The sequence below is a fragment of the Eleutherodactylus coqui genome, chromosome 1 (assembly GCF_035609145.1).
Source record: "Eleutherodactylus coqui strain aEleCoq1 chromosome 1, aEleCoq1.hap1, whole genome shotgun sequence".
Lineage (NCBI taxonomy): Eukaryota > Metazoa > Chordata > Amphibia > Anura > Eleutherodactylidae > Eleutherodactylus > Eleutherodactylus coqui.
In genome coordinates, this window is record NC_089837.1 from 193,803,374 (window position 1) to 193,823,029 (window position 19,656).

The following is a 19,656-nucleotide window of genomic DNA, read 5'->3' on the forward strand; positions in this document are numbered from 1 at the left end:
ACCAGGCAGCTTGTGATTGGATTCTGGACGCCATGAGGTCGATGTCCGGATAATCCCACCATCGATAATGTTCCCGAAAGACTTCGGGGTGTAGTTTACATTCTCCTCTGTCGACTGTCTCTCTGCTGAGGAAGTCAGCTGTCTACTCCCAGTATATGGACGGTTGAAAGTGCCGGAACATGATTATCGACCCATGTCAAGATCCTCGCTGTTTCCTCTATGATGGTGCTACGATTTCCGCCTTGATGAGTTATGTGCGCCAGTGTTCCCCAACTCCAGTCCTCAGGGACCGCCAATAGGTCATGTTTTCAGGATTTCCTCAGTGTTGCACAGGTGATGTAATTAATGTGAATGCCTCAGACATTGCCACAGGTGTTCTTACTATAGGATATCCTGAAAACATGACCTGTTGGTGGTCCCTGAGGACTGGAGTTGGGGACCTCTGATGTGCGCAACGGCCATCGCGTTTTCAGTTTGGACTCGCACTGGTAGCTCTGTAAGCTGGAGTGTGAAGTGATGAAGAGACAGGAGAATATCATGAAGTTTGAATTCATTTAATCGGTGGCTTGGTCCCCTTTTTGGGCAAAGGTCCTGCACCAAGAGATTCTTCGAAGTACCCCCCAGCTGGAAAGGTTGGCATCCGTGGTGAGTATTTGCCATTGGAGCATCAGAAAGGAACAACCCAGATGGATACAGCCACCAAAACAGGGAGTGCTCAATGTGCAGACGTAGTCAGATCTTCTGATCGAGGGAGGTCACAAACTTGTCCCACTTTGAGAGAATTGTCCACAGCAGAAGCTGCATGCAAAATTGCCCGAAACTAATCACCTCGAAGGAGAAGACCAGCAGCCTCATGCTGTGACCAATTGTCACAGGATTTGGAGTTTGCATAGATCGTATGTGTTTCTGAAGTAGTAGTAGTTTTGGCATCTGCAATAGCACATGTGCTTGAGCTGTGTGAGAGGATAGATGCAGAAAATCCAGCCATTGCGACAGTGTTAGAAGAGACCTGGGATGGTTGATGATCCACCCGAATAGCATGTCCAGAGTGATGTGGAGATTCTTCAGGTTGGCCGATAGGGTTGGATTTTTATCATGATATCGTCAAGATATGGCTTGGCCACTATCCCCTTGGAATAAAGGATATCCATCACTGATACCAGAACCCTTGTGAAATCTCAGGGAGACATGGCCACCCTGAATGGAAGGACCTTGAATTGATAGTGCCATAAATCGCTGATGCGCTGGGCAGATGGGTGCATGACGGTAGGCATCCTTGATGCTGATGGATAACAGCAACTCCTGCAGTTCCATGGAGGCAATGACAGATCTTAGTGATACCATGTGAAAATATCAGACTTTTACATACTGATTCAGATACAGAACTGGTCTGACAGAGCCATCCTTTTCAGGTACCATGAACATATTTGAATATAAAACCTGCAAAGCACTGAGAACCAGGCATGGGAACGATGATGCCTTGAGAGGACACATTGTCCATTGCCTAAAGAAAAGCTATGGCTTTTGAAGGATACCATGGAATTCTGGAACTAAAAAAAGAAAAAAAACATCTGGAAGAGGAGACGAAAATTCTGTGGCATAGCCTGAACGTCTTTGGACATCTGAATGAAAAATACCCGGCTGGTGTGGTAGAAACCTGATAGGGATTTGAAAAGGTATCCCTTATGGCAACTATTAGGCCATCTACCATAGTGAAAATTTTAGAAGCCTGTTCTTCCATCCACATCAGAAGGGGACTTTTAAGAGTTCTTCCTCTGACTGACTGTCTCTGGAGAGAGATTGCAATCTCAGTTAAGGGAGAAATGAATGAAACGGTGAAGCAGGAGATCTAGATGATCACCTTGAATGGGAGTGTCTAGCATTCTTTCATGGTCTACCATGGGTAGTGTCCACTGCAACTCATCTCCATCTGACACGTTTTGACCAGGTTGACTGTCAGAATCGTCTAGCCTTTCTAAAATTGTGGTAGAGGCCCTGTTAAGGTCAGTGACCACCTGTGGCAGGGATCGTACCCATTTTGATTCAGCAACTTGCAAAGGCTGGGATAAAGGGGTGTCAGTAGTTGGTTCTACAGCTGCCTGCTGGGATGGAACGCAGAACAAAACAGTTTAAACTGTCCACATGTAAATACAGTATTACAGCAAGAGCACACATAGTGTGTGTGGCTGTGGCAAACCCCTGTCTGGAGTCTTCCGATCTGGAGATGGATATGGCGCTAGAACAGCCCTTGTACAAATTACTGCAATATAGACTACTGCAAGATGTACTGCAGGAGAAGCAATAGCGCAGGAAAGCTAGCCACCAGGCAGAGCTTATCTGGTCTGGAACAGAGTTGTTGGATAATGATCTGAAGAATTCTTGCTATTGCAAGAAGAATGCATATTCACTGTATATTTATACTACTCCTAAAGACTTGCATGGTGTATTTTAGTCGATATCAACCAAAATAGGACATGCTACGATTTGTTTTCCATGGCCCTATGGTGCAGTGACCGCATCCCAAACCCATACATAATTTCTGCAACATATGGATGAGGGTTTGAAAACAGAATTCTATGTCATTAACTAGTTCGTTTCACAATCTTTAAATCCATAGCAAATTTGTGTCGTGCGCACATGGCCTGAAGATTTAAAAAAAAAAAAAAAATTTTGTTTTCAATCAAAATTTTATCATTTAGTTTTTTTATTGCGTACTTAACCCATGTGTGGTGCTATGGGCTCTACTTGACTCCAGCCTTGTTCATTATAGTGCTGCACTTTGCTACCACACAAGAGTTAAAGGGGTTGTCCCGAGAAAGCAAGTGGGGGTAAGCACTTCTGTATGGCCATATTAATGCACTTTGTAATATACATTGTGCATTAAATATGAGCCATACAGAAGTTATTCACTCACTTGTCTCCGTCCTCGCGCTGTCTCTGCGTCCCCGTCGCCATGGAGCCGTCTAATTTCTTCCTCAGCAGTCTTTTTTAGACGCGCTTGCGCAGTCTGTACTCTCCCCGCTGTGAACGAGCTGCTCCAGCGTGCCCGCGCGATACAGCTCGTCTGCGCATGCGCAGACAAGCTATCACTGCACGGGAGTGGCGTTTCATTCATTACAAGTGCACGCCTCCACCAATGACATCAGTCACCTGCTCACGTGACCGGCGTCTCGGGAGCGCGCATGAAAGCCTCCTGGAAGCGCGGTGCACCGTGGAACGCACCCTGGGACATCACAGGCGCCATCTTGGAAGAAGAACTTTATAAGTTATTCTTTCTTCAAAACGGTAAGTAGGAAAGCGGTTTATAACCGCTTTAAAGGGCTGCTTTATGCCGGGGGGTGACAGGGGGAATGGGCTAATAGTAAATTTTGAGGTTTTGGCTCGGGACAACCCCTTTAAGAAATAAAGTTGGAACCCTATATTTAATAAAAAATAAATCACAAATTCAGTTCTGGTACTTTCCAGCAGAGTCATTACACAGATACAGTTCCACACTACAATGTCAGAAGGGTTTAGTGTGATGCCTAATAAAGTACCTGCTGATACCCATGGAGAAGAGTCTCTTGTTCCAGTATTTCTTGTCTTATTTGCTGAATTTCTTCTTCCATTATAGGGTTTTTTTGATCTCCAAATAGACGGCTCCTTTTCTTGACTTTTTCTTCCCCTGCATTTAGCTAAATAAAAATGGAGACTGAAGCATTATGGTGAAAAGCAAAACTACAGTTTTTAGGCCTCCCTCCCACAGGCGTTTGCAGAACAGGCATTTGAAAAACGCTGCGCTTACTGTGGTTTCAGCAGCGTTGTCATGCATTTTTGAGGTTTTGGAAGCTGTAAAACAGAAAAAAAAAATACTCATCTAGCTGGCAACGTCTGGGTCCCTGCCACTGCTCTCTGAAGCTCTGGGCACTTGTCAGCGCAGACAGACCCCGCCTCCAACAAGAGATTGCTCTGACTGAAGAGCAGCAGCAGGGACCTGGACGGCGCCAGATAGGCGAGGATTTTTTTTTTTTTCAGGTAGTGTAGCTAGCACCTGTGTTTAGCGCTGTGAAAAATGTGGTACCAAGTTGTGCCACATTTTCAGTAGCCCTGAACCCGCTGCACATTCATTTCAATGAGCGACACAGGGCTGAAAACGGCCAAAGATAGATGCATGTTCTATCTTTGAAGACGCTGCGTTTTGATGCTTGAGTGAGGAGCCCCTTTTAAATGAATGGGAACGTTATACAGCGTTTAGCGCATCGCTGAAAAGGCAGTGCTAAACGCTGTACAAAATGTCTGTGTGAGGGAGGCCTTAGAAGACCGACCAGTACTATAGTGAATAATTTTTATATTATGCCAAAAACAGAAATAGAAAAAAATACTTGGAGAGTAGGTCTAAACCAAAGACGACAAGGTAAAAAAACATACAAAAACATAATACCATTCCGTTTTAGCGAATGTTAGATATATGAAGATAACGTAAGAAAAAGTTTCAAAAGCTACAGTAGACACGAGTTGTCAAGAGTCAAAAAATGTTCTGACTAGGGGCATGGGGTGATTATATGCATTAACTTTTCATCTTCTCACCCTTTAGGAGGAAAAGGCTAAAGACAACTCCACCTCAGACCAAAAAATGGTTAACATCAAGAGGGATGACAACATGAAGAAACGTTTCTGGAACCACCTCTTGGATCACTGGAGACTGTACAGTAATAGGCTGCAATCTTTCATCCAAGTATCCCTATTCCCCTCCCAATCCTCCCTTAAGGCCCTTTTAAACACAAAGATGATCGCTCAAAAGATGGCTTTTGAGTGATCATTTTGCAAAAACTACTAATTGGTACTAATGTCAATTAGTAGCTTATTAATACGCGTGAGCTGTCGGGAGCTATATTCAAAGAACAGCGGGTGGTCTGTTCTCTGAATACATTCTCCTTGTTCTGCCATGGGGCTGACAGCTGAGACAATGTTACCAGCGATCCCCGCAGAGAACATAGCATGAAGTCCCTGCTATCAGCTCTTCTGCGGAACAATGGATTTTATGTCGAACATAGAATCATCATTCGGCAGAAAAGTGAAAGATTGGCACATGTACACGAAACAATTATCGCTCAAAAGATGGCTTTTGCCCAAATTTTGAGTGATAATCGTTGCGTGTAAAGGGCCTTTACACATGCAAAACCAGGATTAGTACTTCAATACGGCATTGTTTCTCAAATATTACACCTAGAATATTGAGCCTGGTAGCATTTGAAAAATTCTAAGCTGTAATAGGAAACCAAGATTTAAGCTGTAGAACTAATAAATTTAGATAAAAAAGAAAAAGTATGATGTATATTTTTGTTTAAACTGTATTTGCTAAATGTGTCTTCAGATTGGTCATACAAGTCACAAACCATTTGTGAAGGTTAGGCTCTGTCTACATGTTCATTGTTTGCATGTTTAGCTTATATGCGGTTGATAGACTAAATCAAGATCTGAAGGATGACAGGAATCCATGCATCAGTATACCTTGTTATGTTTATGTTAAGTGAGGTAGCCTGTCCCATAAACACACATCTACAACCAAGCTTTGCACTGGTTACTCCGGCTACCAGTTTGCAGAGACTGCACGTTTTCACCGTTAAACCCCTTTTGAGGCATATGGCATTCACTGCTACAATCCTCAGGTTGTGTCCCCAGGCTAGCCACTGGTTGGAGGAGTGAACAGGCAACGGAGTCAAACAAGCCAGGGGTTGAACCAGGAAGTCATACTATGTCAAAGCCAAAGAGCAATACAATATCAGAGCATGGTAAAACCAGGCAGACTAAAAGAAACAAGACAGCTGGCAAACTGGTAGCCCGGTAGGCCAAGATCAGTATCCAGCTACACAGGATTTGGTAAACAGATATACAGGGCAGGATTCAAGGCAAAGTAAACAGGAGACCAGAACATGGGACACAAACAAACAAACAAACATTGGAATAATTCCACAATAACTGGCAAAGGCTGATGGGAAATACAAGTTTAAATAGAAAGCAGATCACAATTATTGACAGTTTGATAGATACCCTGCCTGCATGACACTCAGAGGGTTTCCATGTGCCAACACCAGAGTCAAACCTGCAACGCCCAACACCAAGGACTGTCGTGTCAGTGAGAACCAATAGGTACGTGACACTTTTTTTTTTAAAACTGTACAGACTATGAAGGAAGCTATCTGTATGGGGGTCTAAGGAAGATGTACTCTGGTATATAGTGGCATACTGTGTGTCAAGTCTACATATCTCCTTGGAGTTAAATGACAAGGTGCAGTCCTTCAACATGATATAAACAGAGCCTAAACAGAGTCTTCTACAATATTCTTAAACAAAAACAACTACCTTTGTTTGAAGAATGAAGTTTTCCTGTTTAAGTGCTTTGATTTCTTTCTCATAATTTATTTTCATCTGCTCCATTTCCTGCTTAAAATCGTTTATTAAAGAATCTTCTTTAAAAGTTACTTTCTGTCCATGTCCTGCATTTAACTTCTCTTCAACATTCTGAAGTCTCTGGAGGATAGACAGATCATTGCCATCGAGATCCAAATAATGGAGTTCTGAGGTTCTTCCATTTGGACTAACGGGAACGCTGAGCTGCATAGTAAGGACCGTTAATGCTTTTAGTATAGTTAGTTGTGTTTATTTTGCTTTATATAGACTGCATAACAACTAAACAATCACAGAGGCTTTTAGGAATTTAAATTCTGATCATGGTGGTCTAGCCATTCATCAGAAGAATATAGGTGACCCAATGTGTCTCCTGCATTGTTTCACAGACACAGTGGCTCATCTGAACGGGCGGCCACACCTAGTATTTGAATGAGGCTATGTTCACATCAAGTTTGTGGTGTACATTTAGCGTGTATGTCGTGAAAGGCTCCGAGGCACACACTAAACACGTCAATATGGTTACATTTGTCTGACGGAGACCAATAGAGTCCTTTCAATCTCTGTCTGGCTGTTGGATACAATGTTTATTCTTTCCACAATTGGATCCTATTGGTGACAGATACCACTTTACTGAATTCCTTAGAAGCATCAGTTTAATGTATTGTATATATCATGGCATATACAATAAATGGAGTCCAGAAACGCTATGTGAACAGAGCCCAAGACTGTGGATTTTGTTGTGGATGTGAAAATGCTGCAGAATTTGACACAGAATATTCCGTTACAGACATTCCGCAGCATTTTCGCCCCGTGTGAACATAGCCTAAAAATAGTAATAAATCCCACCTTTTCATAGTCTTTAGCTTTTCCAATATTGATTTGAGCAGCAGTCTCTTGACGTTCCATCTTGTCCTTTGGAAAATTGCATGCATTTTCTGCAAACCTAATCGACTTAGTGGCAGACAACGCACCTAAGATAGAAAGAGGGGAAAAACAAACAAACAAAAAATAACCTTACATGAAAAGGGTGAAGATTAGAGATAAGCGAGCACCAAAATGCTCGGGTGCTCGTTACTCAGGACGAACTTTTCGCGATGCTCGAGGGTTCGTTTCGAGTAACGAACCCCATTGAAGTCAATGGGCGACCCGAGCATTTTTGTATTTCGCCGATGCTCGCTAAGGTTTCCATTTGTGAAAATCGGGGCAATTCAAGAAAGTAATGGGAACGACACAGCAACGGATAGGGCAGGCGAGGGGCTACATGTTGGGCTGCATCTCAAGTTCCCAGGTGCCACTATTAAGCCACAATAGCGGCAAGAGTGCCCCCCCCCCCGCACTGTCAGCATAAAGATCGTTCTCCTCTGCCATAGCTGTAACAGCTGTGGCAGAGAAGAACGATGTTTGCCCATTGAATTCAATGGAGCCAGCAATACAGCAGGTTCCACTGAAAGCAATGGGCTGCCGGCGATCGTGGGATGAATTGTCAGGAAGGGGTTAAATATATAAGCCCTTCCCTACAATTCATCCAGAAATGTGTTACAATAAAAATATATACCGGCGTATAAGGCGACGGGGCGTATAAGACGACCCCCCAACTGTCACCTCATACGCCGAGAATACAGCGGAGCAAAGAATAAAAATCATTACTCACTTCACCGGGCGTTCTGCGGTGCTCCTGCAGGCTGTCGCTCCCTCCTGGTCGCCGGCAGAGCATTGCTTTCTCTACGAAGGGCTTTAAATCTCCGCCTCCAGAAACACACGTGCCTTCAGCCAATCACAGCCAATGACAATGATGTCATTGAATGGCTGTGATTGGCTGAAGGCACGTGTTTCTGGAGGCGGGGATTTCAACCACTGCGTCCAGAAAGCAATGCTCTGCCGGGGACCAGGAGGGAACGACAGCCTGCAGGAGCACCGCAGAACGCCGGGGGAAGTGAGTAATGATTTTTATTCTTTGCTCCGCTGTATTCCCGGCGTATAAGGTGACAGTTGGGGGGTCGTCTTATACGCCCCGTCGCCTTATACGCCGGTATATATTTTTATTGTAACACATTTCTGGATGAATTGCAGGGAAGGACTTATATATTTAAGCCCTTCCCGACAATTCATCCCGCGATCGCCGGCAGCCCATTGCTTTCAGTGGAACCTGCTGTATTACTGGCTCCATTGAATTCAATGGGCAAACATCGTTCTTCTCTGCCACAGCTGTTACAGCTATGGCAGAGAAGAATGATTTGTCTTCTATATGTTCTCAATGGGGTCAGCGCTGCTGCCGCCGGCCCCATTGAGCGCATATAGAGAAGAGAACAGAAATCGCAGATCGCACATAGGTGTGATCATGCGATTTCTATGGCCTAAGAAGGACCGTTGGGGTTCTTGAAACCTAAAATCACTCCTAACGCTCTCCCTATAGCAGCTCTGGCATCAACAACACTTTCCCTGAACTATGTCAGAATGCATCTGTGGCGAGCAGCGGGAGGGGCAGATTTTAATACTCGGGTGACACCTAATCTCGCCAGCCACTCACTGCAGGGGGGTGGTATAGGGCTTGAACGTCGCAGGGGGAAGTTGTAATGCCTTCCCTGTCTTTCTATTGGCCAGAAAAGCGCGCAAATTTCTCAGGGAAGAAAATGAAAGTAACCCGAACATCGCGTGGTACTCGTCACGAGTAACGAGCATCTCGAACACGCTAATACTCGAACGAGTATCAAGCTCGGACGAGTATGCTCGCTCATCTCTAGTGAAGATCTACTGAATTAGGAACTGGCAAAATAGCCATTTCCCTTTAGAACATTAAAAATACATAATTTCATGTTTGCAGGAAGACTGGAGTTGGCTATAAAATTTACAAAAGATGTTTAACTACGGTATATAGTCAGTCATAAAATATATGAATAGGTTAATTGCGACAAAATATTTTCTAGTACTAAAAATAAATAGAAACATCTTAACAATTAATATTTTTTTCTAGCCATGAACATTTATTGCTTATCTACAGGTCCCTTGCTCCTCCTCACCTAAACAACCACGGCAAAGGGTTTGTATGGCGTGGCAGGTATACATTCTTGCCGCACCATACAAGTACCACAGGAGCTGTGGAAACAGCTGAGTGCAGCAGACAGTTGACAATTGTCAGTGAGATCATGAAATACCTTTTTGTTTCCGATCAGTAGGAGACTTCCACTTTACGTCAGCAGGTAATTCCTTGGGCTTTAAGCTGTCATCATTAGAAGTTTCTTTCACTTTCAAGCTAACCTTTCCATAGCCAGAACTCTTAACATAAGAATAATGTGTATTATGACTTTTCTTCAAAGGGGACGGAGGACTCTTCATTATCTTGTTTGGATGTTTGCTATGGATTAGCTCAGAAGAAGGTGTACTTAGACCAGGATAAGTTCCACATCTGTCAGCCTATGAAACACATTTCACTTAAAGCTTTAAGAAATGAGGATTAAATGAGGACTAAAAAACACACATACAAAATGCATCAAGCATGGCACAAAAACTACATCCTTTCAAGAGGCAGAAAAAAAGAAAAGCTTATCAGTAATGTGCAGGTTTAATACATTAGTGTTTCCCAAACTCCAGGCTAGGGAGCAGAGTCTGCTGCTCCATACGTAGCGGGTACAGACAGTGTTACACAGCTGACACCCTCCTGGAATGGTTGGGAACATAAATAACTTAGATCCGAGGCGTTTAACCGGGACCAGTTAGAGGGAGGGAGCTTCATCTGTCAATCCACCAGTCTCTCTGCGATAATGAGAAGCTGGGTATCTAACAAGGCCTCCCAAGGCTTTTATTTTAGTTCACCATGTGAGAGGCAGGGTGTAATAGGATAATACATCGCAGTGTACTATGCAAAAAAAAAAAAAAATGTTTAAAAACGTTGAATAAAAAGTGATGAAAAGGCTATTTGTACCCTAAAGTACCACAAAGATTTCAAAGGATAAACATTCACAACAGGACAAGACATGAGACTTACATGGTCACTTCTTTTGCCCGAGTAGGTCTTTAACATTTCTGAAAGGCTAGGTTCCTTGGAAGTTGTAGGCTGGCCGTGATTTTCCTGAACTTTATCAGTTATATTTTTCTTGCTTGTATAATGGAGACCAAACTCAGATGCAGGAAAAACACCACTTGATTGTGTTTTTTCACCATTCCAATTATGTAAGTCTTGGGAAACTTCCTGTTCTTGTACTGAACCCTTTACTATTGGTTTATGTGACGTATATGGAAGCACCCCGTTGTCCATGTGCATGTTTATACTAAGGAACATATTAAGAGCAGTTAAAGGAATCAATTTGTGATGAAACTAGTAAAAAAAACTGTATGTTATTTATTTTATCTTACCTGGACACACTAAAATGTTCATCCCCTCTGATACGTTGCATTAAGTCGTCCACAGTAGATATATCTGTTGTACAATAAGATCAGTCTTAAATCACATTTTGCAGTTGAGATAAACAATCTGCATAAAGCCATTGCATTACTTATCTCATACTGATTCTGTATTTAAATCTGTGAATCTTTATTTTAGTCTAGGGCTAAAAAGTCACAATCCTGCGGGTTACTACTGGAAGCGTTCAACAATCTTGACCAACATATTTCTAATCACTTAGCTGATCCTCTATAATGCAGAAGGAAAATGAGTTTTGAATACGCTCAATACATTATTATATGCTAGCTTGTGTAAAGAAAACACTCCAGAATGCATATCACTAGAGATCTGTGCAGAAATTGAGTAAGCAGGAAACGAGGAGAGATTTCAGCTCTGAAGTCCTAGAACTTTTAAATGCAACTCTGAAGGCCCCCAGATCTGCCATGGCTGATTGCCAGGCCAAGCATGTTGTATGGCTTGTTGGAATGCTGGTCAGATTGTGATTTAATATGATATTATTTAGAGATGAGCGAACGTACTCGTTACGAGTACTTACGCACCCGAGTACCGCCATTTTCGAGTACTTCAGTACTCGCGCGCAAAGATTTGGGGGGCGCCGGGGGGCGGGGAGAGGAGTGGCGGTGCGGGGGTAGCAGCGGTGAACAGGGGGGAGCCCTCCCTCTCTCCCTCTCCCCCCCACTCCCCACTGCTACCCCCCGTGCCGCCACGCCGCCCCCCGAATCTTTGCGCGCGAGTACTGAAGTACTCGAAAATGGCGGTACTCGGGTGCGCAAGTACTCGTAACGAGTACGTTCGCTCATCTCTAATATTATTGTATTATATTGTACTGCAGAAGCGGGATCATGTTCAAGATGAACCTAAAAAGAAAAACCCTTAAGGACACAACACAGCCTATTTTAGCCATGAGGATGCAATGTTTTTTTTGGGGATTCTCATCTTCACTTATCAAAAGCCAAAACTTTATTTTTCTTTCGACATGGCCATATGAGGACTTATTTTTGTGAGGCAAACTGTAGTTACCATTTTCGGTACATATATGTACACAATAATTCTGCAATTGTTTTTTTTTTACAGCGTTAAATCATACAGCATAAATGACCATGCATTTTTCTGTGGGTTGGTACAATTACAACAATACCAAAATTATAATTTTTTTAGGTTTTTCCACTTTTGCACGATAAAACCCCTTTTTTTGGAAATTATTATTTTTACATTCAAGGTTTTTTTATTTTTCTGTGGACAGAGATCTGTGATGGCTTTATTTTTATGTGATGAGCTGTAGTTTTTATTTGTGCTATGTTGGAGTACACATGGCTTTTTTGATCACTTTTATTGCATTTTTTGGGAGGCCAAACGAATAAAATAGGCATTTTGCCTCAGTCTTTTTTTCACATTTTTTGCCATGCAAGAAAATTAGGGTGTTCAATTTATTGTACAGGTCGTTACAAATACAATGATACCAAATATCTGGGGGAAGTTATACAAACAGGGTAAAAAGCACAAAAGGTTTTATCATTTTTTTGATATTTGCTTTTTTTTTTACACTTCTTATATACTCATAGGATACTTAAACCATAACAGCTATGATCACTATGATAAGGCATTGCAGGACTTCTGTACTGCAACGCCTTATCGCTTACAAAAGCAATCATAGGAAATGGCAAGTCAGAATGCTAGTATCTGGCATCCTGTTGCCATGGCAACGTACTAGCCTTCCACAATTACATCGCAGCTATAAACAAGAAAGCAGTGTCTTTCGAAATGTGTCTGTGCATTGACATAGTATCACACGGTACCCATCATTTATAATTTTATGGATTTTTTTTGTAATTGAAGAATAAAATAAGTGTTTTTAAGAAACCGTTTTTTCTGCTTTCAATGTGTTATTTATCCTACACAGTGCACATAGTCCGGGAAAAAAAAAACATAATGCCAGAGTGAAGCTTTTTTGTTCACTCCATCTCAAAGTAAAAAATATAATTAAAAGAGATCAAAAAGTCGTATATATTCCAAAATGATACCAATAGAAACTACAAGTTGTCCCACAAAAAACAAGCCCTAGGTTGCCAGAAAAATAAAAAAAGTTATGGCTGTCAGAAGAAGGCGGCAGAAAATAATTTCATTTTTCCAAAGATATTTTATTTTTTTTAAAGTTGTACAGAAAAAAAACAAACCTATACATAATATTTGGTATCGCTGGCCCATTATATAAAGTTATGTCATTTTTGCCTCAGTGTGTATGCCATAAGTACAAGACACCCTTCAGGATGGCAGATTTTTTTTCCCATTTCACTCCATGGTTTTCCAGTACATCATATACTACATGAAATAGTAGCACTGAAAACTATAACTTGCTCTGTAAATAACAAGCCTTCAGCCAGCTATGTTGATGAATAAGTAAAAGAGTTAGGATTTTTTGATAGTGGGGGGGGGGAGACTGAAAACAGAAAAAGCACTGTGTCTTAATGGGATGAAAAGCATCATGATGATTTTCTATCATTTATAAGTTACTTAGGATTGTTTGGCGGTCTGCCAATAATGCAGAAAATTACTGTTGAATTGAAATGGTATTTGAAATCTGTATTACCTGAATTGCCAGCAAGTACTTTGTTAAGGCTATTTTCCTTTGAATCGTTCGCAGGCTCACAGGAGGTCATTGTGTTTGTAACTTTATGATCACTGCTCTGATCATCTGCGTCCTTTATTGAGGAGTTAAGGTTTTGGTACGCTTGATGTAGAGCTTCAATATCACTGTTTGTGTATGGATTTGAAAAACCTTCAAATACACAAAAGAAGAAAATTAAAAGAAAAAGCACTTGTAGCTTAGCAGGGACATAAATAACATGGCATAAGAACATTTCAGAGAGTTCAAATAAACCCTTAACTTACTTTAAGGTCTCAGACCTTGGGGAAAGTGAACACTTACAGCCTGCTCACTACGGCAATAACAGCTGATTGCAGAAAAACCTTCCCATGTCAGCAAATCATTGGGGGGAATGGGGAGCATATGCCACTAATGCCGTATGTTACTGCCACAGTAATTTGCCAGTAATTACTTTTTTCCCCCAGTGACAAATGATATGGGTCCAGCATTAAACACTTCGTTCTACTGCATCCATATGTCCCAAATGAAACAAACTGTGTCACTTGTCACATGGAACAAAAAACATCAAGTGTCCAAGATGTGTTCAAAATTTGATGAACTACCAAAGAAATAAAATCTTAAATCACTTATGTAAACGACCTTTGCATCTAAACTTTTACGGATTGTACTCTTCATCTGGTTTATACTGAGCGATATTTCTTATTACTCATATGAAAAGACAGCTGCATTAACAGAACGAATTCTAAAAAATACTACATCAAGTACAGTATTTTTTGGATTCCCTCTTTTTAGGCCCCTTTCTGTACCAGATCTGCGTCGTCAGCAGTCTATGGCGCAGATCTAGTACAGACTCTTGGACAAAATAGCGCAGCATACAGCATTATTTCATCTGGGAAAATTTCGGACAGCATATCAAAAGCCAGATGAATCCTATTATTGACAATGCCTTTAAGGTCTGGCTTCTACAATAGACGCAAACCCAAACAACAAAAAACACACTGGAGGCTTTCACACAGGTGTGAATAAGGTCTGTGTTTTATCTAGAAAGTTAAAAACAAAACAGAGACCTCCCTTTAAACTTCTCTCGTCTTTAGAGTCCGATCTGGTCTTCAGCCATTAAAAAATAAATAAATAAATGCGCCCTGTAATGTGTGATCCTGGCTTAAATGCTCTAAAACAGTGACCCTTCAGAACCACACGATTTTATGTTCTACGGTGCCTTGCACAAATCTTCACCCCGTTGGTGCTTTTCCTGTTTTGTTGTATTACACCCTGGAATTAAAATGTGTTTTCTCTAATTTCAGTTTTATGTAATAGATCCAATGATCAAACAAAATAGTCCAAATTGTTACAGTAGAATGACAAAAAATTGGTTTAAAAAAAAAACTAAAACTGAAAAGTTGTTTGTGCATATATATTCTAACCCTTTGCTTTGAAGGCCCTAAGTAAGGTCTGGTCAAAAAATTAACTTCAGTAGTCACATAACCCATTGTATAACAACTCCCTGTGTGAAATCAAAGAGTCACATGATCCATCACATGATGTTAGTAGCAATACCACACTAAGCAAACAACATAAAGACCAAGGAGCTCTCCAAATAGGTCAGAGAAAAAAAAAAAGTTATGGAGAAGTCAAGATCAGACTTGTGTGATAAAAATATTCCATACTTTGTACATCCCACGGAGCTCCATTAAATCCATTCTAACAAAATGGAAAGGATGTGACAAACTTGACAAGAGAGGGCAGCCCACCAAAACTCAGAGATCAGGCAAGGAGGGCATTAATCAGAGACTCAACAAAATCATCTGAAGGAGCGCCAAAGATCCACGGTGAAGATGTAATATCTGTTTAGAAGATCACTATAAACCATACTTTCCACAAAGCAGGGCTTTATGGAAGAGTGGTCAGAAAATGCCCTTGCTTAAAAAAAAAAAAAAAACATTAGAAAACACGTTTAGAAATCACCAGACACCATGTGGCAGATTCCCCAAACACATGGAAGAAGGTTCTCTGCTCAGAGAAGACTACAACTGAACTTTTTGGCCATCATGTGAAACATTTAGTTTGGTGGAAACCCAACACTTCTCATCACCCCAAGAACACTACTTTTCACCTGCAGGGCCTGGAAAACTGGTCAGGACTGAAGGAGAGATGGATGGCGGTAAATACAGGGTAGCTCTTGATGAAAACCTTTTCCAGGCTGCCAGAGATTTGAGATTGGGAGACGGTTCACGATCCAGTAGGACAATGACTCCAAACATACTGCTAAAGCTACACTGGGAGGTCTAAGGGGAAACATAGAAATGCCTTGGAAGAGTATAATCAGATTCTAGACCTCAGTCCAACTTAGAAGCTGTGGCAGGACTTGAAGACTGCTGTACTTCAATGTAACCCATCTAATTTAAAGGAGTTAAAGAGGTTTTTTGCTAAAATCCCAATATCTAGAGGCCCTAAGCTAATAGAAACATACCCCAACAGACTTGCATCTGTAATTGCAACAAAAGGTGTCTCCACAAAGTACTGACATTCACAGGGTGAATACAGAAGCACATGAAAAGTTCTGCTTTTTGGTCTTAATTATTGTTTGGATGGCAGTAAAAAATATTTTTCCCTTCAAAAGTGGTATACACGTTGTGCAAATCAAATAGTACAAACCCCCTACTATTGATGACCTATCCTCAGGCTCAAGATCCCTGCCTATTAGCTGATCATTTGGCCCACCGTCATTCCATTCCAAATCCTATTACACTTCTGGTTCCTCATTGCGGTCAGGAGTGGAAGCAATGAAGAACCGTAAGTGTAATGAGAGGCAGAGCTCCTATTGATTCCAAAGAGAGTGAAGTATGCTATTACACATCCGATGCTGCCCAGCGATGATGGCGTCTGTCCCACTGCAGTAACAGCAGGCTGAATGATCAGCGGGCCCCTATAAATCAACAATCGATAACCAATCATGAGGATAGATCTTCATTTGTAGAATCCCTGGAATACCCCTTTAATTACAGGTTTCAATGTCACAAAACAAGGAAAACACCAAGAGTTGTGAATACTTTTCCAAGGTACTGTAAGTGGAAAAAACACAAACACATTGACATCAATTACGCCCATGTAAATAAGCCCTTACGGAAATGGTTTGTAGCCAGGTAGAACATAAACACAAACATAGTCTAGTGATGGCAACATTAAAGCTGCCAGTTTAGAGAGGATTGTAACTCACCTGTGCCCATTGCTTCGTTCGTCCCTTGTGCCATAACCGGTTCAGTTCCATCCTGTGTTTGCTGCAAAGTCTTTTGAATGTCAATTGTTGAATCCACTGAATCGATAAGAATGACTAAAAGGAAGTAATCCCATTAGAATGAAAACTAATAAAGTTAAACTTACAGTTCTCTCTTAGGCCAAGTTCAGGTTGTGTTTTAACTCTTTTTCCCAGGGAGCTTTTCATTGCCTATATAAGACTCCCTACACCATTGTGGGTAATACGCTAAATTAGGAAGAGCTGGTACGTGGCATCTTGTGATCAGTAATGCGGTAGCACGTGATGGTCATATCACGATCTGCTCTTAGTTAATGTGCGGACTTCTCCTCTGTGCAGCAGAAGACAACATCAGGCAGTTATGGGTAAACGTGGTGACTTGAGTGACTGACCACGGGCAGATTGTTGGTGCCGGGAGATGTGGTGCCAGTATTTCTGAGACAGTCACACTTGTTGGCTGTTCCCGAACCACAGTATCAAGAGTGTAGAAAGACTGATTAAACCACGGACAAACATCTGACAGAAGATCACTCTGCAGCAGGCCACGTGTGGTTCATCCTAAAAGGTGAGCATCAGTTGGTACATCTGGTATCTCAGCAACAATATGCCACGGTAGACCAACTGACCCAGCAGTACCGCAACAAGGAAGTTAGTCAAATTTCCACAATGAGAACACAGCATACCTTGCATCAACTGGGGTTCAACAGCCAAAGATAATCATGCTGTGGAGTTTCACTGTTAAATGTATTCATTGGTATGCAATGCAATGAGTAAATTCTGTAGTGTAAAATCTGCACTGGACTTGGGGTGAATACCCACTTGCGTTTTTCTTGCTTGTTTTTTTTCACGCTATATCACAGTTTTTTTTAACGCGATTGTCAAGGGGACTTTCTAATGTTAAAAACGCGTCGCACAAAAATGGCAAAGCACCAACTTGCGATGCGCTTTTAACATTAGAAAGTCCAATTGACAATCGCGTGCAAAAAATGCAGCGATATCGCATGAAAAAACAGGTGTGCAGGAGCCCTTACTCAGCGATGTGTAGTCATATCCCAACAAATATCTTACCCATGCCCACTGGCTCACCTTTAGCAAGCATTCCATGGTTTTCATCTTCTGGAGGAGTCTTAAAGTTAAAAAGAAAAAAAAAAACAACTTTAGAAATTTTAAATAAAATAGCAAAAATAATACTTTGAGAAAGAGCAATTCCGTGAAAGTCTCAGATTATGGATTAAATACAAAATGTCCCCTTTTATACAGAAATATGGTAAATATAAAATTCTATTAGGAAGACCAAACATATTACACAATATAGTGCACGGGGTTCTTGATAATGGAAACAAACCTCAAATCCTCATTTTAAAACATATATGACACCGTGTGTACATAAAACTAATCAGTAGGCATCCAAAAGATCTCACATTCCATAAAAGGTAATGGGAGATCTAAAAACATTTTTTAACAAGCTTGGAAACCCTATTTTAACTACGGCCATGCAGTTAGACTGTACTCCTCCATCTTAGCTCCCCTGTGGCCTCTCCATTCAGCCCACAGCGAACCTTTGCATTATTAATCCCTTAAGGAATAAGTGCAGTAAATATACAGTACTTGGTCCTGGGGGGTCAAAATACTCCAGTGAATACATTAAGGGGTGTAGTTTTTTAATAGGGTCATTTGTGGGGGTATCTATCATTCTGACACCTATGAGCCTTTGCAATCTTGGCTTGCTGTAGGAAAGCAAAAAGGGTTTTCCCAATTTTGGCGCTTTTAATAAATATACACAAATTCTATCAGAGAATTCTTGCAGCGGGACCCGAACCGCGCCTCTGCAGAGACCAGTGCGGGTCTCACCTTCTCCCGCGGCTCCAGCTCTCTCATATGCCGGCTGCTGGCCAGCTGGCGCATGCGCAGAGCGGAGCCGGCGGCCCCGGAGTAACATTTCTGTGCAGGCCTCTGCGAGCCCCGCACAGAAATACAGCATGCCGCGATTTGTTTTCCAAGTGTGATTTCACACGGACAAATCGCGTCTATCTGACTAGGATTGCGTTTTTTAATCCCGCTGCAGAATTTCCGCCCGTGTGCAGGGGGCCTTAGAATTACATTTTTCATGTAGTGTTCATTAAATAATAATTTGCTAATTATCGCACATAGTACATAGATAAAAGAGTAAATAATACAAAAGAAAAATGCACTTGACAAAATGTCAAAAACACAGAGTGGGCCACAGAAAAGTAGCCTGCCTCTAACCCTTATGCACCACACTCTTATGAAAGCGGTTTAAAAGAAAAACTGTCTTTGATGTCCATAGCAACCAATCACAGCGCAGCTTTCATTTCTTATACTACCGCATATTATCCACAGAAGGAGGAGCTGGAATTCTTGTACATAAGGAGTGCTTGCTTTATTTCATTCGTGCCATTTTAAAACAGGACTTGATCAACTGGAGAACGCGTTTCGAACCTTGACCCGATTTTTGTTCACCTCATCAGCATATCCTCACCGTTTAGTTTAAAAACATGTGATTCAAACAATTAAAACCAAACACCCAAATATTAATCCCCGCATTGCTTCTTAATTATACCGGACCTCTCCTTTCTCTCTGTTCTCATTGAAGAGAAACCGCCACTACATTTATTTATTAATAATCAGTTCAACCACGGATAATTACCATCATATTATTTCATTTGTCTCTTTCAGAAAATATCAAGCCCATCTCCATTTTAAGAAGTCTCTTTTCTCTGTCCTGCACACCCGTCAAGTGCCATCTTCCATGGACTACCTAAGCTTCATAAAGGAATCTTTCCTCCTCCCTTGCGCCCAATTGTTGCAAGGATCGATTCACCCTGTGAACGGTTAAGCTCGTGGGTGGATCGATCCCTGCAACCTTTTGTACAACGTGTTCCTGGATTTCTGCAGGATAGTAAAGATGTAATTCAACAGATTCAAAACATAAAATGGTATAGCAAGTATTGTTGGGTACTGTGAGATGTAAAGGAGCTATATTCTGTC

The 19,656-nt window shown here is 41.5% G+C and overlaps 1 protein-coding gene across 2 annotated transcripts in view; it reads right to left on the reverse strand.

Moving 5' to 3' along the window:
* CEP162 (centrosomal protein 162) overlaps positions 1 to 19,656 on the reverse strand; it is a 125,647-nt gene that overhangs the window by 73,682 nt on the left and 32,309 nt on the right. For both annotated transcript variants that reach the window (XM_066605014.1, XM_066605012.1), the window contains exons 7-15: positions 17,734 to 17,773; positions 16,612 to 16,725; positions 13,377 to 13,565; positions 10,741 to 10,804; positions 10,373 to 10,655; positions 9,543 to 9,801; positions 7,237 to 7,361; positions 6,343 to 6,594; positions 3,537 to 3,674 (exon numbers count right to left, since the gene is read on the reverse strand). In XM_066605014.1, the coding sequence (XP_066461111.1) occupies positions 3,537 to 3,674; positions 6,343 to 6,594; positions 7,237 to 7,361; positions 9,543 to 9,801; positions 10,373 to 10,655; positions 10,741 to 10,804; positions 13,377 to 13,565; positions 16,612 to 16,725; positions 17,734 to 17,773 (1,464 nt within the window). The remainder of the gene's footprint in view (positions 1 to 3,536; positions 3,675 to 6,342; positions 6,595 to 7,236; positions 7,362 to 9,542; positions 9,802 to 10,372; positions 10,656 to 10,740; positions 10,805 to 13,376; positions 13,566 to 16,611; positions 16,726 to 17,733; positions 17,774 to 19,656) is intronic.